Here is a 21198-nt window from a genome sequence, read left to right as displayed (position 1 = left end):
CTGCGCCCCCGCCCCGAGCGGGAGCGGGAACGCGTGGGACAGACCCTTGCCACGCTGGGCGAGGCGGCGGTGGGGCGCCGCGTGGACCGCTACTGGCCCGAGGAGGGCGGCTGGTGGGCCGCGGAGATCACCGGCTACCGCGCCGAGACGGGGGAGCACGCGCTGACCTACGCGCGGGGCACCGCGGACGAGAGCTTCGAGTGGGCCGACCTGTCCGAGTTCCACGACACCGAGCTGCGGCTGGGGGAGGAGGACGAGGGGAATGGGGAGGATGGCGGGCCGGCGTGAGTGGGAATGAGTGGGCCGCCGCGACGGCTGCCTGGCTGCAGCCCTGGCACCATGGCCGCCTCTGGAGCGAGCCCACCAATGGCACTGTCGGCCCCTGGGAGCTGAGGCCGCGGCCCACCCTCCGGGGTTGGATTGAACGCCGCGTGTGGGATCACGAGGGCCCCCTCACCAGCCGCGCCGTGCACGCAACTCGGCTTGCACATCCCACCCCCGATTGCCCCCACTCTGATCCACTGCCCTCAGCCACTTAATGCACCTTGGTGCACTTCTGTACACTCTATCGAATCATGACTTAATGGTTGTGAAGGGGAAATGATGACGAACGTTGTCGGAGCCTCACCGGAGTGGGTGCAGCGGGTGGGCAGACCCGCGCATGCCCTGGGTGCCCTGCGAAGGATCAGTATCGTCATCTCTGGGCCGCCTGCTGCAGTAATCGCAGCGTGGTGGCCTTGGACAGGCCCATGACGGCGTCCATGCCGCCCTCCATCCTCACGATGTGGGGGGCCACCAGCGCGTGCTCCACCATCAGGCCTCCGGCGCACCAGAACACCTCGCCCTCCTCGATCAGCGCCTCGATGCTGGCCTCCGGGATGGCAGAGAACTCGATCTTGGGAAGTGTTTAGTTGGAAGGGGGATCGAACACAGGTGTGGAACGGTGGAAGAAGCAAGATGCTTGCAGGGGGCACAGTCAGCCAACGGGCCCTCCATCTTGGAGCCTGGCCGAGCCGGAGTGCTTTGAGGCTCCAGTCAACTGCCCACCCACTCCAACCCTGCCCAAGGCAACACACAGTGGTCACGTCGACAGCGCAGGCTGAGGCCCGCGTTTCCAGGTCGGTGACCATGACACTCCCAACGGTGGATGCAGGCGCGCTGGCATAGCCTCGGATAAATACCCTCGCCTGGGGCGGGGTGCAGGGATGTGATACTTGCTCGTGCGCTGGGGGAGTGACAATGGTCATGTTTACGCCGCACACAGACAGGCGAGGTGGGGGGTTCCCGCAGGATGGTCTTCATACTCTTCCCATATCATGACCTCGCAGAGTTTCCCTCGGAAGTGGCGTCTTTTAATACTCATCTCGCTTCCCAGGCCAATGTGTGGCCCACAACCCTCACGCACCTCTGCTTCGTCCCGAGGCTTCTCCAGGATCCTGTCCCTGTGCACGACCACCTGATCGCAGGTGATGAGCAGCCCAGAGGGGGCAGTTCCCTGGCTCGCGAGCCTGGAGGCAATGGCATCTGCCTTTGCGGCGGCCAGCTGGCGGACAAGCTGGTGGGGGTCCTCGTGCCTGATGGCCTGCTCGTCGATGTCAGCCGATGCGCATTCGTAGCTGAAGCCCAGCTCGGCCGCCAGCTCGTCCATGATACCTGGCAGTATCGTGCGAGGATGAAGGTGTGGGCTGATCCTCAGCGTGGAAGACCTGGATCTCATGGTGTGAGCATGAGTCGCCTTGTCCCCTCGCACCTACCCCTGCGAGATTTGGAGGAGGAGCCCAGCAGGATGCGGGAGGTCGGACCTAGCCAGGCCGGCTTGCTGGCCTGTGTGCTCGCCATGGAGCGATGCCGAGATTGACGCTTGTTAATAAATGGAAAATTCGAGATCCCAAACCGCAGCTGAGAATTGATCCCTGCCTCACACGCCGGCAGCTTGCAGGCGGTGCGCAAGGCAGGGGCTGCCAGGAGACACCGTTGGAAGATGCAGGGAGCGGGCAGAACGCCAAGCATCAATACCTATAGGAATGTTACCTAAACTCTAGGCACCTCGATTTCTCAGGCATGGGGCGTCATCGAGTGCTCTCCCCGCATGGACCCCCCCTACGACCTCCATGTCGATCATGCTGCGCGCGGCGTGACCCTTTCGAACCTCGATTCGCAGGTCGTGCCCATGCTGGCACGGGAGCACGGCAGCACAGTGGAAAACATCATCTTTACCCAATATCACTCGAGGCAAGGGTGTAACTATCGTGCAGAGCACACTGGGAGACCTCCCGGATCCCTTCGTCAGGGCACCCGAGCCTGGCAGCAACATGTCGTCTGATATTTTTAAGGTGAACAGGGCGCCAGATCCATTTGCTGCCTACAACGAGCTTTCATTCGATGCAAATCGCTGATCTCGTCCCTACCTCCCATTCTTCGCAGTCCTGCGTGTTCTTCGTCGACCTGCCGGGTCTGGGTCCGTTGCCAGTGCCAGCGTTGCCCCTCCCCGATTCCGCCCGCGAAGTCAGCAAGCTTCTAGGTGATGATCGTTGTCCATTGGTAATGCGCTTGTTCTCTCAAGCAGCAATGCGCCTGGCGCTGGCGGGTTGCGAGCCGGCCGCTGTACAACATGATCACCGGCTTCACAATGACCTCACATATCTTATGCCCACGTCTAACCCCAGAGTCACATGGAGGGATCCTGTCGGCCTCTGCTGCGGCTGCAACGCACGCCATCCTGCGGCATCGCCAGCAGGAGAGCTGGCTTGAGCTGGAGGCCTGTGCACATGACCGTCCAGTGGCCGTCTCCCTTGTGTGGATCCTGGCCTGTGTGGAGGAGGGCAGGCTGCTGCCAGTCCCTCCTGGAGACAAGGTAGGGCATGCACTCGACGATATTCTCCGTGCATCTGTGCGCCAGATGCATGACGCCATGCGGCGTACAGCACTTGTCCGATGTCGTTGATCCTGAGGGGCGCAGTACACCATCCCCTCCTCTCCATTCCCAGACGTCGCTGCTGCGCCCCCTCCCCAGCGCGGCCCTGCCCGGGGCGGGCGCCGTGACGGCCAGCCTCACCGGGTTTTGCGGCGCGCACCGCTGCCTGGCGCTGGCCTTGCTGCGCTGCGCCGGGTTCTCGGCCAGCAAGGCAATGCAGGTCAGCACTACGACCCACCTGCTGGCCACCTGGGACGAAGGCAGCGCGCCCTCCACGAAGCTGGACGTGGCCAGGTCCCACGGCATCGCGGTGGTGGGCCTGCCCTGGCTGCTGCGGTGCCTGGCTGGCTGGGCGCTCGCGGACGCCGCAAGCGGGGACGAGGGCGGGATGCGCGTGCTGGAGTTCCTCCAGGTGCACGCAGGACAGGAGGTTCTGGAAGGGAGCAGCGCAGGGTTGGACGCATGCGATGTGGATGAGGTGCCGGCCAGCCAAGGGGTGTCCGAGGCAGATAGGACCCCGGTAGAGCTGGATGAGGTGCCGGCGAGCCAGGCGCGGTGCGCGGTAGCTGAGAGCCCATGTGAGCGCTATGAGGCTCCAGCAAGGAATGCAGCTTCCATGGCGGCTGCTGCCCCGCTCGACCTGGAAGGAGCACCAGCGGTCCAGCCTGTGAAGAATGGACCCAGCTCACAGCTCGCGGTGGCCCCGCAGACTTGTAGCCTACCTGTGGCGATCGCTGAGTGGGCTGAACTCCCAGCCGCGAGCCTCACCCGCCCCAGCTCGTGCCCAGCCCTGCCAGCGCCGGCGCAGAGATCCGGCGGCCGGCCCAGCCTGGGTCTGCGCCTGAGCCAAGCAAGGTTCCAGGCGCCGCGGCGCCAGGGCGCCAGCCAAGCGCCCGGCGAGCCGTCTGTTGCCTCGGCGGCCTTGCCCGGCCTGGAAGCAGATGTGGCTCCCTCCCTGGACCTTGAGCCGGCACGGGAAGATCACATGGACATCCGGCGGGAGGAGCCGGGGCCAGTGTTGGCCGAGAATGTTCAAGCTCGTGAGGCCACGCAGGTGCATGGGCACCCACACCTGGACGCGGCAGACCCGGCCCTGAGCGGAGGGACCGTCCCGCCATCGCCGCCATCCCCGCAGACGAATGCCCAGCCGAATGCCATGGACGGCGACCAAACGCCCTCCGACCTCAGCTTCGGGCCGGCGGGGGATGGGAGCCCGTCTCAGGGTGGCAGCAGGAGCCCGTCCCAGGGGGCGGGAGAGGCTGACAGCGCCGCGCTCGGCGCACCTGCAGCAGCCCAGCCCCGCTCTGCAGCCGGCGCTCTGTCAGATCGTGGGCAGGCGGTGCGGGGTGAGGCGCGTCACGCTCGCGCGGCTTGGCCCGGCGCGCCGCAGGGGCGAGTCGAGGGGGACCCGTGCCGGTGGCTGTGGGCGTCGAGAACATCCCCCCCCCGTCCATCGCCTCACCCCCCAGCCAGGCCCCGGGCGCATGCAGCGCGCCTGTTGCGGGCGCGCTGCCCGAACGAGGTCCCCCCTCGTCTACGCCCTGCAGCGCCCCTGCTGGCGGCGGGGAGGACCGCGGCCGCGTGCTGTTGCCGGTCCCGGGAGACGGCGACGCGGCGGGCGACGGTCCGGCCCGCGGCGGGGGCCCACAGGGTACCACGGCGGCAGAGGGTCTCGCTCCCCTCGATGGCCCCGCCGCGGCGCTGGAGGCCCGGCCCCGGCAGGCGCAGCGCAAGCAGCGCGGCCCGCACCGCGCCCCCCTCTTCAGCCAGCTGGCGTTGAGGGAGGGGGGCTGGCAGGGCCGTTCGAAGAGGGCCCGGGTCACTGTGGAGGCTGCTGACGATGCGCGCGGGGGCGGCGATGCGCGGGGCGAGGGCTGCGGGAGCGGTGTGGAGGGAGGGCAGCCTGGGATGCCATCTGCCCCGCTGCCCGAGCCCAAGGTGTCGGCGCCCGCCGGCCAACGCGTGGGCACCAAGGTCAAGAGACGGAGCGCTGGTGGTGCCGGAGCCGCAGCGGTGCCGGGCGATGTACCGCCCGCCGGCGCCAAGGGGCGGCGCCGTCGTGGGCTGCCGGAAGGGGAGCCCGCCGTCGCGGTCCAGGGCCCGGCCGTGGCTGCGGACGGCGACGCCGACTCGCCAGCCGCGCGTCGCCCGCCTGCCCCTCGCCCCACGCGGGGGGCCGCTGCACGCGCGGCAGCCGGCGCGGCACCTGAGCCAGCCACTCGCACTTCGCACATGTGCCCCCTCCCCGCCGACCTGCCCTCCAGGCCCCCCTGCGCCGCCCTCAGCGGGTTCCACAGCGAGGAGCAGGCCCGGCTGGTCGCCGCGCTGCGGTCCATCAAGGTGCGTGGGGCTCGGTGGGCCTTGGCCCGGGCGGCACAGGGCGTCCGTGAGGGTCTGCACGCGAGAACGCGAGCTGGCCTCTGTCACCCTCCCCCCACATGACCCACGCCCCACCGGCCGATCCCCCCCGCCCCCCCCCCCCCTCCTGACAGGTCCAGTGCCTGCCCGGGAATGCGACGCACAGCTGGTCCCCGCGGGTGACCCACGTTGTGGCGCCACGCTTCCTTCGCACCAACAAGGTGCTGGCCGGGCTGGCCGCCGGCAACTGGGTGGTGTCGCCAGACTGGGTGTGGGCCAGCGCCGAGGCGGGGGCCTGCCTGGATCCGGTGAGTGGGATCGGGTGCCGCGGCGTGCGCGAGGTTGCATGGCGAGGGGCGAGTGAGTGGCGAGTCTCACCTTTCGGGGAGGGTGAGTGACCCCGGCGACCGGCGCTGAATGTGCCCTGCAGGAACCCTTTGAGCTGAGGGGCGAGGGCGGAGCCGGCATCGCACGGCACTGGCGTCTTCGAGCCCAGGCAGGCGCAGATGGTCCCTTCCATGGCCTCAAGGTGGGAGGGTCTGGGCCAGAGTGGCATGCGCGAGACGGGGCCACGGGCATCCGCCTCGATCCGCCCAGGCACCGCACCTTCCTCTGTGCGCACATGGACTCCAGCATGGCTGTCATGCATGCCAAACACACGCCCTGCAGGTTGCCATTGGCGCCTTGGGAAAGCCAGGCCCCACACGGCATGACCTGAGGTGAGGAGGGGTTTGGCGCGCACCTACGCGCAGGTTCGTGCTCTTCATCCCACCAGCGCTAGACTTCTCGTCGCGAGGAGCGTTCAATATCCTCTCCTTCCCCCCTCGGCAGAGCTATTGTGACCGCCGGTGGAGGACGGCTCGTGCCGATGAAATCAGCAGGACAGGCGGATCTTGTCCTGGCCGACAAAGCGACCCTGTCCAAGGGGCCAACCGCCGAGGCTACCGTCGTCACGCCGGACTTCCTCGTCGCGTGTCTCATGCAATCGGGGTATCGAGAAATGCTTCCCGCAAACCCCAATAGGACGTTGGTCAGGGCTATGGGCGCCATGAAGTGAAAACTCGTCGCCGCCCATACTGGCCCCCATGATCCAGCTGTAGATGCCAAGAAAACTGCACGCGCGAGTTGTCAAGTATGTTCAGCCCAGACCCGACGCTTCTCACGCGACTCATCGCGATGGAATGGCGTACTTCGTCGGATATTACATGAGGCTGCATGGTAGTGTCCATGGGGATCATGGGTCGAAATGGGCATCGGAATTTTCGGGCTTGCTCCAGGGGCATGCCTGTCAGCGAATTCGACCCCGGGGGCAGTTGCCGCATCCCCAGTTGCCTGGCGACCACCCACCATCCTCAGAACACGGCGTTGGCCCCCCTTCATCGACTCAAACAAGATTATCTACCCCGTGCAAACTCTGGGTGGGCACTCCTGTGGTGCGGAACCCACCGGGGAGGCATATTGCTGCACCCCAGTGTCGGAGATATTTGAATATAGTCAAAGCCGGCCGGGCCTTCAGCAGGCTCCCGGGCTCATCACGAGCTCGCCTAAAACCAGTTCGACTGCCAAACTCTCGGTATTGTCGGCCGAGATCACCTCCGCACGCGTTCTCAGGTGGGCTCGGTTCTGGTCGCTTCTTCCGCCCGGGGTCTTCCGGGAGTGGTCCTGCACATGACGTTGGCGCGTTAACTCTGCACAATTCTCTTTGGTTTGGTATCCCGAGGGATCTTGGAGGGCGTAGCGGCCTTTTGCAGCTCGGTGTCGCGCCCCACCTCGGAACGCGCTGGTTAACATCCACCTGCCTGCACCGCTCCCTTGCTCTTCCTTTCGCTTCCCAACCTGTCACCTTCACCCGATTCCATCTATTTTACCGGCAATTGTGCGCAAGTGGCGAACTTTGTGGTGCGACAGTTATCTTTCCCTGTGTCGACGGTCTGCGATCTGTCCGTCGGGCGGCCCTCGCCCTGGTCTGCCTCGTCTTCACCTCGGCAAACTCCCTGATAGTGGCTTCAAGGAACCCCTAACATCACTCACGCTTCGTCCCGACCCTTTTCCGCCTGTCGCAGTGGCCAAGGACGGCTTTCCCGGGCTGAGCCCATAGTATGGCTGTGGGAGCTCCCATAATGTACGATCGTTTTCCGGGAGCGGACATAGCTCCCAAGACCGATGACTGGATGCGGGCCGGGAGCGGTGGCGCCACCCAGCACCACTTGCTTCGACACTCTTTGCCCACCGACAACAAGGGTGCAACGGCTCTATCTCACTTTGGGGCGGCCACTGTGGCGGAAGCAGGCAAGACCATCAAGCGCATGAGTCAGCGTGACCTTCAGAACACCTTTCGTGCGGTGAGCTGGGTTTGGGCCAGCAGTGTTGAATAATTGCAGGCCTGTACTCTTGTTGCCCAGTCATTGTCGTTTGGCTGCCATGTGGTGCATGCCTTGCTTACTTTCTGAGCCGCCCCGTGGGGCTCCTATAGCAACTTCCAGCTGAACTCGTGGGCTCTCATCCATCGCAGGTGTACGGGACAAGAACATTCAGCAATAACAACAACTGGCTCCGCCGCAAGCTGTGCGAGGGTAAGGAGTGGTACAAAGCTCGATCCTCGGCTGCTTTGGTGGGGGCTGAGCCTCATGCTTCATGCCCCTGCAATGAGACCTGAGGTTTCTGATTTACCCACTATCCTACACGCTGGCTGCAGATAGAGCTCCCTTGATTGTTATCATCTTCCATCCCCTCTCTTCATCTCACACCCTTTCCCTTCAACATTGATGCAGCCATCGGGATCGATCCTGGCAAGGGTCCCTCCGCCAAGCGGTCGTCCAATGCAGCAACCACGCACTCAAAGGCGAAGCGCCGCAAGTCTGTGGCTCCGAAGGCGCACGCCATGTCCCCTGAGGACGCAGCGCAGGCCCTGCTCACCCTGGGAGAGAGTTCCAGCTGGGACGGCGACAGGTGAGTGGTAACGCGGGGAGGGGGGGGCAGAGCAGAGGATCCTTGCCTTCATGTGCATAGGTAAATTGTAGCAGAATGTATCTCATGATTATGGCTTGTGGGACCGAAGGAGGCTTGGGCAGGGTTGTTGCGCATGAGGCCTGCGCGTCCAATGCCCCGCTCCCCCCGCCTCCACACGCAGCTATTACGATCGTGGCAGCAGCCGAAGTGCCGCCACCGGGCCACCTGCGGTGGGGCTGGAGGAGCTGCAGCTGAGCATGAGCAGCCAGGCCGATCAGACGAGTGGCGCCGGCGAGGAGGCCTCCGTCCATCGTACCCAGGCGGCCGAGGTCTACGTGCTGCCCGCCCCAGAAGCGCACATCCTGGCGCTGCAGCACGCCGTCCCACGGACCGTGCACAGCTCGACGACGGCGCAGCCAACGCATGCCGGCGCTGACAGCCGGCCCGCAGCGGAGGCTGCACCGCAGGCCAGGCAGGCTTCCCCGCCCCGTCCCACCCAGGGCATGCCCGCCTGGGTGTCGCCCGAGCTTCTCATGCAGCTGCGCATGCTGCTGGACTCTGGCGGCTACCTGGCCAGCGGCCAACCTCCCGCCACCAGCCGCCCCGCCTCACGCCACCAGCCGTCGCTGCGGGGCCCCGAGCAGCGCAACGACTGGGAGGCGGTGGCGCGGGCGGGCATCCCCCTGCGCGCCATCCCGCTGCCCCTCTCCGGCGTCTCCCCCTGGGACACGCAGGGCAAGCCCATGGTGGGGCCGGGGAACGGGGCCGGGGCCGACGCCGCGCCGGTCGTGGTGCTGGGCGGCAGGTCGGGCGCCGTGTCGCCCGGAGTGCGCGTGTTCACCTCCTGACCAGGAGAACGAGGTGCGCAGCCCGCCCCAGAGCCTCCGGGGGCCTGTACTTCTCCCCGCGCCGTGCCCCGGGCGGCCCACTCCGATTGCTGTTTTCCCTACCCCTGTGTACTACTAGCCAGGTGGGTCGGCGGCCTGCCGGCAAGGCGGCCGCAATCCCTCGTATGTCCCATACAGCCTGGGCGCCACCCCGCCAATGCACCAGATCGTTTCGGGGCGGGCCGGTCGGCCGGCGCCGCTTCAGAGATACCCATCGTCTCAAGCCCCCACCGGAGTGCCCCGACGGCCCCCCCCCGCCCCGCCCTCCCTGTACTCCGTCCTCTCGCCTGCCCCCTCCCTTGTGACAAAACCCGTATGTTTCTTCCCAGCTTACTACCCAGCGATGCTCTCACCCTACGTGCCTGCCTCCAGGCTGCCATGCCTGACCCTCATGCCCTTATGTTTGAAATATCTTCTGCCCCGCGGCCCCCTGGGGGTCCACCGAGGAATCCCCTGCTCTGCCCAGACGGTCTGTACCATATGTGCCCTGAGCCACCAGGATTGACACAGTCAGCAGCCGTCAAGAGGAGCCAAGAGCGTCAGCGGCGACGGGCGCTCCGCCCACCCTCACCCCTGCTCAGGCTCCCCCTCCTCACGGGTGTGCTCCTCCGCCAGCGACATCTGGGTGGTCGGAGGCGGGGGAGCGGGCGGCTGTGGGGGGGCTGATGCAGATGCCTCGCAGCCGCCCTGCTGCTGCATCCAGGGGTCCTCAGAGTCTCGCCCTCCTGTACTCGCCGGCCCGAGAACAGCACGGCAAATCGCAAGTCCATCCTCGCAGCCCGCATGCGGGCCCCCTGCCCATCCCCCCGCCGCCGGGATCAAACCCTCTCACCTGGAGCGCGAGAGCGAGCTCCGGATCGTCCTCTTCCATGCCCTCCTCCTCCTCCCTCGCCGGTGGGGCGGGGCGCGGGGCCTCCTCCTTGACCGGCGCGGCGGGGGTGACGGCGGCCGCCGTGGCTGCGGCCGGCGTGGGCTGCTCAGCCTGCATGGACAGGGCCAGCGCCTCCTGCAGCAGCACGTCCTCGTCCATGGCCTCCACGTCGTCAGCCTCGCCCGCCGGCACGGGGGCCGCGGCGCGCGGAGCGGGCGTCGCGGCGGGCGCCGCCTCGGTCGCGCCGGCCTCCGCCCCGGGCTCCGCGCCGCCGGTGGCGGCCGCCTGCCGCGCGCGCTCCTCCTCCATGGACACGCGCAGCGCCAGCGCCAGCTCCGGGTCCAGGGTGGGGTCCACGCCCAGCTCACCGTAGTCAAAGCCGTCCACCACGTTGCCTGGGGATTGTGATGAGGATGGGGTGGATTCAGGGGTGGGACGAGTGGGCCAAAGAGCAGATTGAAGGATTCGACGGGGTGTGAAAAGTATCAAGGCGGAATGGCAGGCTGAAGCCATCGAAGCCTTGGGTGGGGTCCTCAGCCCTCTCATCCCCTCCCACCTCTCGTTTACACAGGCCTTGACAACCTCTCCAACCCTAGACCACTCACTCCTTGGAGGCGCGGGGCCGCCGCCGTCGCTGGACGCCCCCTCCTCCATGAATATCGGGGTGGCGAAGAGCTGGTCTGACAGGATGGTGCCTGGCGGCACCGTCACCAGGTGGCTGTTGCCGTTGCTGTTCACCGCCGCCTGGAAAGCCTCCAGCTTCTCCACATTGGCCTCCTCTGCGGTTTCCAAGGAGGGGGGAAAGAGCATTAGGTGTGGGACTGCTGAGTAGGGCAGGGGAGTCTTCGAGCTTGCTCTGAGCACTTCAGGCTGGTGCATCTGGGCCCAAGGTTGCTGGCCACACACTCAGAGGCTGCCGCTGTCTATCAGTAGTGAAGCAGCAGTCCATCCGCCGACCAACACCCGTCAACAGCACCCACCAGAGCCGAAGCTGACGATGTCCACTGCAATGTTGTTCTTCTTCAGCTTCCGTGCGATCTTCACCATGGAGTCCTGGGAGGGAGTTTGCATGCGGAACGTGAGCTGTGCCGTGTCTGGCAGTGAGGGTGCAGTCAAGCCAGCCCTCTGCAACAGGTGCCAGCCCCGCCCCCTTTGCCCACGTCCCCCACCCAACACACCACAGCACACCTTGTCCTCCTGGATGGGGCTGCCGATGAAGATGACAATGCGCTGCCTCTGGTTCTTGTTCTCGCGGTGCTTCAGGGCCAGCTGGGCTATCTGCACGGCCGTGGCCAGGTGCACATCCCCCTCAATGTCCATCTTCATCATGGCGTTCAGCACCTTTCCCAGCTCGGTGGTGGGGGTGACGAGCACCCGGGGGCTGCGCCCCGCCATGCTCATCACTCCCACCGTGTTCTCGGGGTGGTGCTGGGTCTTGGCCCCGGCCAGCAGGTTCACGGCATCCGCCTGGGCCTGGAACCGGGTAGGTGCGTAGTCCCCATTCCGCGTGAACTCGCTGTTGTCCACGCACACCACCGTGGACTCCTGGAGGGGCGATGCGGACCGATGAATTGGGATGGGAGAAGAAGTGCGACGGCCGTCCAGTCCCCTAGGAAGACTCACCATGTCCCTTGGCTTTCCTCCCTGGCCCAAGATCACTCCGTCTTCAAGAACGCAGAGCGGGATGCGTCACTATGCACGGAGCCGCGGCAGTCATGCCAAAAGTAGGTTTGATCACTCTGATGTGGTCTCTGCGGACGGGAGGGACATCTGGAAGGCAGGGGTCTGGGGCGCTTGGGCCTCCCCGATCACCCTGGCTGCCAGGTCACCCTTGCAGTCCAGGCGCGAGTGATCACCCTGTGCTACAAGCCAGCTCTTCGAGCAAGTACCGCACCGGATCTGCTCTGTATAAGAGAATTGTACTCGATGGACTGATGCGGTGTCGGGGCCTGGCCAGGTGAGCACTCTGCACCCGCACGATGGCAGAGTCGGTGGAGCAGCAGGTGGAGGAGCTCTTCCGCGCCAGGACTGTGGACCAGATCCGGGAGGCAAGTCGATAGAGATGCACTTGTGCTGCTGAGTGGGCTGGTGCCCATCCAGGAATGGGAATATGGAGCCCCTTGCGACCCGGCTTTCGCACCTGGTTCAGGTGGAGGTCCAGGCTCGACATGAAGTAGAAGAGAAGAGGGAGCAGCTGAGGCAGCTCATCGGCGGCTCGTACAGGTGAGGGCAGGTGTCTTGTTCCATTTAGTCCAAATGGTTCAGCTCTGGCGACGCGGCATTCAGCACCAGCTTGCCAGATCGGCAACGACAAAAAAAGTGTGTCTCCATCCACCCTGCAGGGAGCTGCTGGCCACCTCCGATGCGGTCATCGACATCCACGAGTCTGCCAAGCAGGTGGTGGGCCTGGTCTCCCGCATCCAGTCCCAGATGCAGGCTGTCGCTGAGGCAGTGGGAAAGAGCAACGCCGACAATCGCCTCGCCAGCCCCACCTCCAAGAGCTCTACCGAGCGCCTCTATGGTGGGGAAGACTGCCCTCTGGTGTTTCAGCTCTACATATGGGGCTTGCTTTTATCTGAGCGCAAAGAGTGTGCGAGGAATTACCACCTCCCACCTTCAGCTCTCTCGTGTCAGCCTAAGCCAATCACCAGACAGCTTTCCCCCTGAGCCCGAGCTTCTGACTGGTTGCTCCTCTATAAGGACCTCCCACATCCTCCCACCCCCCCTCACCAGACGTCGGCATCCGCGTCAAATTCCTGCTGGACACCCCCGAGCACGTCTGGGGCTGCCTGGACGCCTGCGACTTCCTCGGCGCGGCGTGCCGCTTCCTGGCCGCGTCCGACGCGCACCGCGCGCTGACGGGGCGCGGGAAGCACGGCGTCGCGGCCCAGTTCCCCCTGCTCCAGCACCAGTGGCCGCTGGTGCGCAAGTTCCGGGGCGAGGTGCAGGGCCGGGCGGGGGAGTGGCTGCGGGACGGCGCCGGCGCGGGGGACGTGCCGGCGCGCGACATCGCCGCCACGCTGGCGGCGCTGGCCCTGCTCAAGCCCGTGGACGGGCAAGAGCTGCTGCGCGTCCTTCTCGCCGCCCGGCGCGGCGCGGTGGAGCGCATCCTGCGCCGGCCGCCGCCGGCAACGCCCCGGGAGGGCACGGCCACGCTGGCGGCCGCGGCCGCGCTGGTGGCCTCCACCGTCGCCACCGCCGCCCAGCTCTTCTGCGTCCTGCCCGGGGTCACTCGCACGCCGCTGGTGCAGCGCGCACTGCGCCGCGCGCCGCCGCCCGGCCCCGGCGCCGACGCGGCCGCGTCGCGCGCCGACTGGCTCGGCCACGCCGAGGCGGCGGGCGCGCGCCTGGCCACCCTGGGCGCCGGCGGCGTGGCGCTGGAGCTCGGCACCTGGCTGGACGAGGTGGCGGGGTGCTGGGCCTCGGGGGCGCCGCGCGGCGCCATGCAGGCCGCGCGCTCCGGCCGCGAGCTGGCCGAGCTGGAGGCCGGGGTGAGGGCCTCCCTCGCGGCCTGGGCCTGCGAGCTGGACAGTTTCGGGGAGGAGTCGGACTCCGAGGCAGGGCCCACGTCTGCGCCCGCGCCCGCCCCGCGCGGACCCCGCCCAGTCCCGCTCTCCTGGGACGATGTGTGCCAGTGGGCGCTGGGTGCGCCGCGCCCCCTCTGGCCACTCCTGCTGGAGGACCAGCTGGTGGCCAGGGCCTGCGCTCTGGTGGACGGCGACGTGCGTGACGTCGTGGTGGGCGTCGGCGCCGCGCTGGGCGCCGCCCTGGAGGTGAGGAGGATGTGTCGTGGAGGGGGGCGGAAAGTTTGTTGGGGAGGAGATGCGATGCACAGGGCCAGGGCCCTTTCGACCCCGTGTGCAGCTGAGACGGGACGCGTGGGTAGGTTCCCTCACCCCACTCGACATCATGTCCTGGAGGGGTCCCTCTGCTCTGAACCGAGGGCAGGGCGGAACAGAGGCAACGACCCTGCATCCCTGGGGCGCCTCTCACACCGACAGCCTGCCGTGCCATGCTCTCACTCTCCACCACCCACCCTCGCCCTCCGTCCCGCCCCCCATCGCAGGCGACGGGGTCGCTGCCCCCACCCCAGGCGGGGGACAGGGGCGCCACGCCCTGGACCCAGGCGGTGGACCTGCACATGGGGTCCGCGGAACCCTCCGCCGCCGCGCCCGACGTCTGGCTGGCGGCCGCGGCGGCCAGTGCGAGGCTGATGGACGAGGGCCTGGCGCACGCCGCACACGCCGCGCGCGACGTGTGCGGCGCAGAGGGCCGCGCTGCGGCGCTGGAGCCCTTCCTGCGCCGGCGCCTGGCCGGCGCGGCAGGCGAGGTGGCCGACGGCCTGGGCGCGGCGCTGGCGGGGCTTCGCGAGCGGGGCGGGCGCGACGTGCACGCTGCGTTAGTCATCGGCCACGTGGCCGGCGCGCTGGCCACCCGCCGCGGTGGGCCCGTGCAGGACGGCGCGGGGCCGGGCGTCGGCGCGGGGGGCGCTCAGGCCGACGTGGAGGGCCTGCGCTCCGTCCAGGCCAAGCTCGGGTGAGGAGCTGCGGTCGGAGGGGCTGGTCAGAAGCGGGGCGGCGGCGAGAAAGCAGGGCACGTGGTCTCTGTGCCTCGTTTGGATCATGCGTTCAATGATGGACTTGCCCTGCGTGGGCATACTTTGACTCGGCACCCTCTCTTTCCTCTTTCCTTCTCACACACACTCGCCCCCCCCCCACCCCCCCGACAACATATTCAGGTCGATGGCCGAGGAGGCGTTCGAGGTGTGGGCCGACTGGGCTGCGGAGTGCATCGCAGCCGCGTTCGGCGCTGAGCTGGCGGCCGACCCGGCACTGGCGGCCCCGCGCCCGCAGCGCGGCTGGCGCCCCGCCGCGCTGCCCGGCGCCGACGGCGGCGCCCAGGGCTTCGAGCTGCCCTTCGCGCCCTCCCCCGCCACGCTGCGCGCGCTGTGCTGCGCCGCGCGCGAGGTCGACCGCGCGGGCGGCGCGGCGCTGGGGCCCGCGCCGCGCGACGCCTTTGAGGCGCGCCTGGCGGCCGCGCTGGCGGCCGAGGTGCTGGCCGCCGTAGGAAGCGGCGGGGAGGGGCGCGCCGATGCCGGTACCAGACCCTCCCCGCGCCTGTCGGAGCCGGGGGCGCTGCAGCTGGCGTTCGACGTGCGCCTGGCGGCCGCCGCGCTGGGGCAGGGCGCCGCCAGCGCCGCGGCACGTGGACCCAGCGCGGCCACGACGGCCACGCGCCACCACGCCGCCGCGCCCTCGGGGCCCTGGGCCGCGGCGGAGCGCGCCGTGGCTGCGCGCCTGGACCCCATCGACTGGGCCAGCGCCCTGCCGCACCTGGCCGCCGGCGCGGCGGCCGCCCTGGCCCGCTCCCGCCTCCTCGTCGGCCTGCTGTCCGGCGGCGCGCGGGCGGCGGGCACCCCCGCCCCGGCAGGGTCGGAGTCGGACGACGCGGTGGGCGTCCTGCGCGTCGCCCCCGCCGCGCCGCGCTGCGCCCTGCTCCCCGTGTCCACCCCGCCGCCGGCGGCGGTGCCGAGGTCCCTCGCCGCTGAAAGCGACACGGGCCCCGATGAGGCCGCCGAGCCGCGTTGCCCACTGTTCGACGCCGACGGCGGCGGCGGCGCGCACTACGGTTTTGCCGCGCTGCGCGCCGCGCTGCAGGCGCGGGCACACAAGGAGGAGAGGCCGGCGGGGCGGGGCGGGGGCCGCGGCGCGGCCGCCGCGCAGGCGCCGGGGCCCAAGGAGATGGGCGCAGCGGCCATGGATGCACTGCGCGGCTCCAAGCTCGGCGCGCTGCTGGGCGACCGCGCGGCGGAGATGACGGCCAGCCTGGGGGACATGAGCTTTGGGACGGGGCTGCTGTCGTCCCTCACCGGCGGGCTCAGGCGCTGAGCTGCCACTCGAACGTGCCCCCCCAAGAGCCCCATTGCAGTATCCCGTGTCCTCTACTTGCCACTGTAAAATGGATGCCCATTCCCCACTTCCAGCAATCTGAATCATGTTGATTCAGAATGAGTGAGGCTGCGCATACAAAAGACAGCGCCTCCAGTGGTCGGATGTTGAATAGCCCTGGTCCACTGATTTTAGGGGTTTTCCATGCTGATGGTTACAAGGGCGAGGTGCGAAAGGAGAGCATGTCATGCCGGCACTAGGCAGTGGCGTCAGACACGATCCTGACGAGCCCACCGCGCTTTCCGTGCTGCAGCATCGCGCCGTCGCTGGTGCCGAGGTCCACCGCGATCCCCCGCGTGCCCTTTGAGCGCGCCGCCTTCTTGTGGAACTTGTGTGCCGCTCGCACCGGCTTGCTCGGCTTTTGTCCTTGCGCTGCGAGGGGGTGTGGGAGTGGATACTGCTGCTCTCAGAGTGTTGTAGAGAGTGCGATCGCTAGCATCACTGAAACGAGTACCCCAGCAAGCCTGCCCATCCTTCCGACTCCTCATTTCCCTTGCAATCCCCTCAAATTCACATACCTTGCAGCTTCAGCTCCTCCAGCAGCTCGAGGTCCGCCAGGTCCAGCTCGGCGCCGGCGCCAGCAGACACCCCCGGCCCTTCCTCCTCCTCGCTGTCCTCCTCCCCAGACGTGGAGGCCTCCTCCTGCCCTCCGCCAGAGGGCGCCTCCAGCGCCGGCGCTCCGGAGGAGCAGGCCAACGCCTCGGGCATGCCGCCGTGTGCCAGGGCCGCCGCCACGGCCCTCACCGCCCGCGCCGCCCCCGGCGGCGCCTTGCAGAACATGAGCTTGCCATCGATGTAGTCCTTGAGGATGCGGCGCCCGGCCCGCACCTCGTCGGGCAGACCCGACCCCACCACCCAGCCCCGCGACAGGGCCAGAGCGCGCAGCACCTCCACCGCGTCCGGGTGCCTGGACAGAAAGGGGGGGAAGAGAGGGGAGGAAAGGCTGGAATGGGAGCAGTGCGTTGTCCACACAGCAACCCACACAGCCGGCCGTTCCGGTGGCACGATCACCTCAAACCTCACCCCTACAACCCCCCGGACCCCATTGCCCACTCACCCCTCTCCCCTGAGGTGCAGGGAGTAGGCAGAGGAGAACTGGCGGCGAGAGATTCGGAGGGCGATGGCTCCCACCGGCGCCCGCACGTCGGTCAGGCGGTCGATGGGGATGACCCCTGCGGCCACCATCTCCGCCTTGCTGTTGGCGTACTGGGGCATGACCAGGCCCGGGCAGTCGCAGAGGGTGAGGTCATCGGTGACGTTCAGGGTCTGGAAGTGCTTGGTCTTGCCCGGCGTCGGCGCCACCGCCGTCTTCTTGGACCCAAACAGCGCGTTGATGGTGGAGGACTTGCCCACGTTGGGGTAGCCGGTCAGGCCCACCACCAGCCGGTCGCCGTGGGCACCCTGAAGATGTGGAAGGAGAGTTCGTGAGGGAGAATAGAGGGGCAGGGGCTGGGGTTGGGGGGTGCGTGTGATCACACATTCTCACAGGTGGAATGGCATGCTAATCGAAGGTCAAGCAGCCTGGATGCCGTTGAACATACTTCTGACACCACACGAAAAGGGTCCCCCACCCCCCACCCCCCCTCCCGTCCGCTCACCCTGGGAACGCCCAGGAGCGCCGCCTCCGCCACCGCCTCTTGTGCGGTGCGGTGCAGCAAGTCCAGCAGGCCGTCGACCGAGAGGAGGGCGGCGCGCGGGTCCGGGTCCTGGTCCCGCCTAGCCACCCCAATCCCGCTCGCCGCCTCCTCTGCCTCCGCCTCCGCCTCCGCCTCGGCGGCGGCCTTGGCGGACCAGAAGGCGTGCCGGATGCCCCGCGCCTGGAAGTAGTCCGCCCACGCGCTGCGCAGCGCGGGCGGCAGCAGGTCTGCCTTGTTCAGCAGCAGCAGGCTATGCTTGGTGGCATGCAGCTCGTGCGCGTAGGCGTCCAGGTCGGGGCAGGCGTAGGTCAGCGGGTCGCGCGCGTCCACCACCTGGACCAGGACGTCTGAGCGCTCCAGCACGCGCCAGAGCTGGCGCCAGACCTGCAGGTTCTTCTCAAAGGGTGTGAGCACCAGCGATTCTTCACCCTCCAGCAGCGCCAGGTCGCGGCGCCAGGCGAGGAAAGAGGCGCGCTCCTCCGCGTCTAGCGCCGCGGGCGTGGTCCCCTCGTCCCAGGACGGCCGGCGCGGGATGGTGAGGCGGTGGCGGTGCCGCTCCTCCGCAGCGCTGCGCTCGGCCTCGGCGCGCTCGGTGTCCCTGGGTGCCACCGAGCCGGTGCTGATCACCACCACGTTCTGCCTCTCTGCGGAGAAGTCCTTGTCCGCCAGCGTGGCCTTGGGGAGGGGAGGGGGGGTGGGGGGATTGAGAGAACGTAAGGGATAAAATAGGAGGGAGCCCCCTCCTTGCAGGGGCAGCAAAATGGGCAGCTTGGGATATGTGCCCAGGGGCGCCCCCCGCCTTCAACCACCCCAACAGCGCGTGCATGCAGGGCATGCATGCCAAGGCAATCCCCACGCCATCCATTAGCTTCACCATGGCCATCATCTCGTCCAGGTCGTTGCGCTCGATCACGCTCTGCATGTTGTTGTCGGGGCCCAGGTCCGTGGTGTACATGTGTGCCGCCGCCCCGGCGGTCCTGCCCTCCCGCTTAGCGCGATTCACCAGGGACTGACCCACGGAGAGTCCCGACTTGCGGGACTTACCATTGTGCTTCCCCATGGCCCCGAGACCCCGCACAAGGAGGGAGTCGGGGGTGTGGCGGGTGCTTCTCGACCGCCTGCAAACACTCCTACTGTGCTTCACTTTGGATAAGTATGGAAATTCAAAAAGTACAACCCACACATAGTATTGTGAAGACTTGCGTCAGCGAGAACGTGGGGCGCTTGACACAATCGTCGCGCCCTGTGACCTCGCGCCCAGACGAAGTTTGGGGAGAATCGGCACGGCCAGGAAAGTAATCTCCTGGTACACTGCCAATATACATGCATTTGCAAATGGGAGAGGGTGCGGTTCTACTTCTTAGGACGAGAGAGATAATAATTGTGGTTGAAGTGCATGATGCTGGCCGACAAGATGATACTGCTGTCAGATGTAGGAGACTGCGGTGCATGTGGCAGGTGTACCCAACAGAGGCAAGGAACGGCTTCAAGCAAGGGCATCATCGAGTTTTGAACCAAATGGTACCGTTCCCTTGGCACGGGTATGCGACAGAAAAGGCTAAGTGTTTGCGCTAAAGGACTCTTGAATGCTCCCCTTCAGGGCTGTTGCAAGCAAGAATTGATTAGTTCAGTTGATGGGGAAGTTCAAGTTTGCTGATACTTCAAAGGAGCATGAGGTCGGAATGTTTGAATCATTCATTTCACCGGATGTCGCTCCTAGCGGCGGCGAGGATGATCCAGACTTGCACCGCGCACGCCTACCGAGACCTGTAGTCGGATTGACCTCATGACTGAGAAGGATGTCGTAAGCGATTCTAAAAAGTTTGTGGAGGGTCCAGCGCGATGAAACACAAATGAACGGCGGACTGCTTCGGCCTAGAACACACCCTGTGGAACGCTTGTGAAACAATCAATTGTCCGATCTTTATGGATATCATTTGACCCCACAAAATGCTTGCTGCGTTGGTGCCCCAAAGGATTGAAAGAGGGGAGATGACATCAGTCAGAAGGTTGGGGCGAAATTCGCGTGTCGAGAGTGGCTTCAATACTTTCTAAAAAATTCTCAATGTTCGACTACCCTGTGAGGGGTATGCCAGAACCCTCGCCTGCCTTCACAACATGACTTCCTGTCCCGCCCGCGACTCTCTAAGCCGAGACTGAATCCATGCTGCGCCAGCCGATGTAATTCATTTTCAGAAATGCCTTCTACAGTTAAAACTCCCAGTGAGACATTACGCACGATACTTGTAGGTCTCGAGGTGGGAAGTTTAGGTTGTCTGAAGTACGGCTTCCAACCTGTCGAGTCGAGGAATGATTCCAAGCAGTTGCTGTAACAGGAATTTCGCTGCCCCGTTCCTATTCCATCGCCGCCTACGCTGGTGCGTAGGGGTACTCATCCACTGAACCTACCTGCATCCGTAGTATTGCCTATACCCATCCTTGTCCTCACTGTAAGCATCCAGTGACATCCAGACGAGAGTTTCAACTCCCGAGCCGTGCCTCGATGATTATATATCGCTACCCCATTCACGTGCCTATTCCGGCCTTCCCTTTTCAATTGCGGTAGCCCTGACGTGCTGCCGGGTGTCATCCGGAAACCGAACCTGATTTGCCCGGTCCTGTCGGGCCGAACCAGCACCGGCATGTGTGTAGTCCGATGCAGCCCTTAGTAAGGTCTCGTTCACTTCAGCACGGGAACAAGATTACAATAAGTCTATACTTTGAGCTGGACTACGCTTCTCGCGAGGGGAGTCTGTATAAGAGCTTATGAGCGCACACTTTCAACCAGCCAGGAGCCTTGTAGTCGTTGTCGTGACTCTCTTTTTCATTCAGGTTCGCACAGAGCAACACTCGAGTGCATTGACATAATTTACCATGCTATATTATCCCTCAGTGTAGCCAAGCTCTGAGTTGCCCGTCCCTTTCTCTGCGCGTAGGTTACACATGGCGACCACTCCGACCAAGCGTCAGGGAGTTCAAGAGCCGATTCCGCTGTCCAAGCAGGGAGCGGTTCGCTGAGTGTAACCTTCGGCCATGCCACACCCATGTCGGTGCAAGCTACTCAAGCTTATATGGTGAAGAAGGACAAACCGTCTCCCAAGGGGGGACAGTCAGTTGCCGTACGGCAAGCGGATGCGGCTTCACAATCGCACTCGCAACCTGAAGCGAACAAGCGCCTGCCGATTTCAGCGAGGAAGAGTCCACCTCCCCTGGTAAAGAAGAGCCCTCCAATTCCAGTAAGGAAGATTCCGTCACCCCCAGCAAAGAAGAAACCACCTCCCTCAACGAAGAAGTGGCCTCCACCCCCAGTCAAGAAGACCCCTCCTCCGGCACGAAAGAGCCAACCTCCCCCTGCACGAAAGAGCCCAACCCCAATGAAGAAGAGCCCACCTCCCCCTGCACGAAAGAGCCCTCCCCCTGCACGAAAGAGCCCTCCCCCAGCGAAGAAGTGGCCTCCACCCCCAGTCAAGAAGACCCCTCCTCCGGCACGAAAGAGCCAACCTCCCCCTGCACGAAAGAGCCCAACCCCAATGAAGAAGAGCCCACCTCCCCCTGCACGAAAGAGCCCTCCCCCTGCACGAAAGAGCCCTCCCCCAGCGAAGAAGGCCCCCCCTCCCCCAGCGAAGAAGGCCCC

At 66.1% G+C, this 21198-nt stretch overlaps 8 protein-coding genes across 8 annotated transcripts in view; 5 read left to right on the top strand and 3 right to left on the bottom strand.

Annotated features, from left to right (window-relative positions):
- F751_5018 (CREB-binding protein) overlaps positions 1–288 on the top strand; it is a gene marked incomplete at both ends in the record, with an annotated part of 9148 nt that extends 8860 nt beyond the window's left edge. Inside the window, one exon of the mRNA XM_011398761.1 lies at positions 19–288. Within this exon, the coding sequence (XP_011397063.1) occupies positions 19–288 (270 nt within the window). The remainder of the gene's footprint in view (positions 1–18) is intronic.
- A 406-nt stretch (positions 289–694) lies between these two features.
- F751_5017 (Maf-like protein) lies at positions 695–1839 on the bottom strand (the record flags this gene model as incomplete). The annotated part of the gene is made up of 4 exons (XM_011398760.1): positions 695–895; positions 1077–1187; positions 1406–1653; positions 1755–1839. The coding sequence occupies 4 exons, from the start codon at positions 1837–1839 to the stop codon at positions 695–697; spliced, it is 645 nt and encodes a 214-aa protein (XP_011397062.1).
- A 473-nt stretch (positions 1840–2312) lies between these two features.
- F751_5016 (BRCT domain-containing protein) lies at positions 2313–6329 on the top strand (the record flags this gene model as incomplete). The annotated part of the gene is made up of 8 exons (XM_011398759.1): positions 2313–2333; positions 2425–2521; positions 2667–2854; positions 2988–3326; positions 4565–5254; positions 5407–5580; positions 5942–5991; positions 6104–6329. 8 exons carry the CDS (start codon positions 2313–2315, stop codon positions 6327–6329), a joined length of 1785 nt encoding a protein of 594 aa, XP_011397061.1.
- Positions 6330–7392: 1063 nt separating this feature from the next.
- On the top strand, positions 7393–9069 carry F751_5015 (hypothetical protein; the record flags this gene model as incomplete). The annotated part of the gene is made up of 5 exons (XM_011398758.1): positions 7393–7614; positions 7785–7845; positions 8044–8221; positions 8403–8613; positions 8722–9069. 5 exons carry the CDS (start codon positions 7393–7395, stop codon positions 9067–9069), a joined length of 1020 nt encoding a protein of 339 aa, XP_011397060.1.
- A 606-nt stretch (positions 9070–9675) lies between these two features.
- Positions 9676–11605, bottom strand: F751_5014 (26S proteasome non-ATPase regulatory subunit 4-like protein; the record flags this gene model as incomplete). The annotated part of the gene is made up of 7 exons (XM_011398757.1): positions 9676–9729; positions 9941–10156; positions 10295–10374; positions 10585–10758; positions 10960–11032; positions 11168–11524; positions 11603–11605. The coding sequence occupies 7 exons, from the start codon at positions 11603–11605 to the stop codon at positions 9676–9678; spliced, it is 957 nt and encodes a 318-aa protein (XP_011397059.1).
- F751_5013 (hypothetical protein) lies at positions 11556–11831 on the top strand (the record flags this gene model as incomplete). The annotated part of the gene is made up of 1 exon (XM_011398756.1): positions 11556–11831. One exon carries the CDS (start codon positions 11556–11558, stop codon positions 11829–11831), a length of 276 nt encoding a protein of 91 aa, XP_011397058.1.
- Positions 11832–12089: 258 nt separating this feature from the next.
- On the top strand, positions 12090–15867 carry F751_5012 (Conserved oligomeric Golgi complex subunit 1; the record flags this gene model as incomplete). Its single annotated transcript, XM_011398755.1, has 6 exons — positions 12090–12202; positions 12322–12500; positions 12713–13470; positions 13615–13752; positions 14046–14515; positions 14718–15867. 6 exons carry the CDS (start codon positions 12090–12092, stop codon positions 15865–15867), a joined length of 2808 nt encoding a protein of 935 aa, XP_011397057.1.
- A 256-nt stretch (positions 15868–16123) lies between these two features.
- On the bottom strand, positions 16124–18624 carry F751_5011 (Large subunit GTPase 1; the record flags this gene model as incomplete). Its single annotated transcript, XM_011398754.1, has 6 exons — positions 16124–16299; positions 16446–16626; positions 16756–16834; positions 16985–17328; positions 17526–18239; positions 18439–18624. The coding sequence occupies 6 exons, from the start codon at positions 18622–18624 to the stop codon at positions 16124–16126; spliced, it is 1680 nt and encodes a 559-aa protein (XP_011397056.1).
- Between the last annotated feature and the right edge of the window lie 2574 nt (positions 18625–21198).

This window comes from Auxenochlorella protothecoides (assembly GCF_000733215.1).
Source record: "Auxenochlorella protothecoides strain 0710 unplaced genomic scaffold scaffold56, whole genome shotgun sequence".
Taxonomy (NCBI): Eukaryota; Viridiplantae; Chlorophyta; class Trebouxiophyceae; order Chlorellales; family Chlorellaceae; genus Auxenochlorella; species Auxenochlorella protothecoides.
Note: the sequence above shows the minus strand (reverse complement) of the source record. Positions and strands in the feature narration are given on the sequence as shown.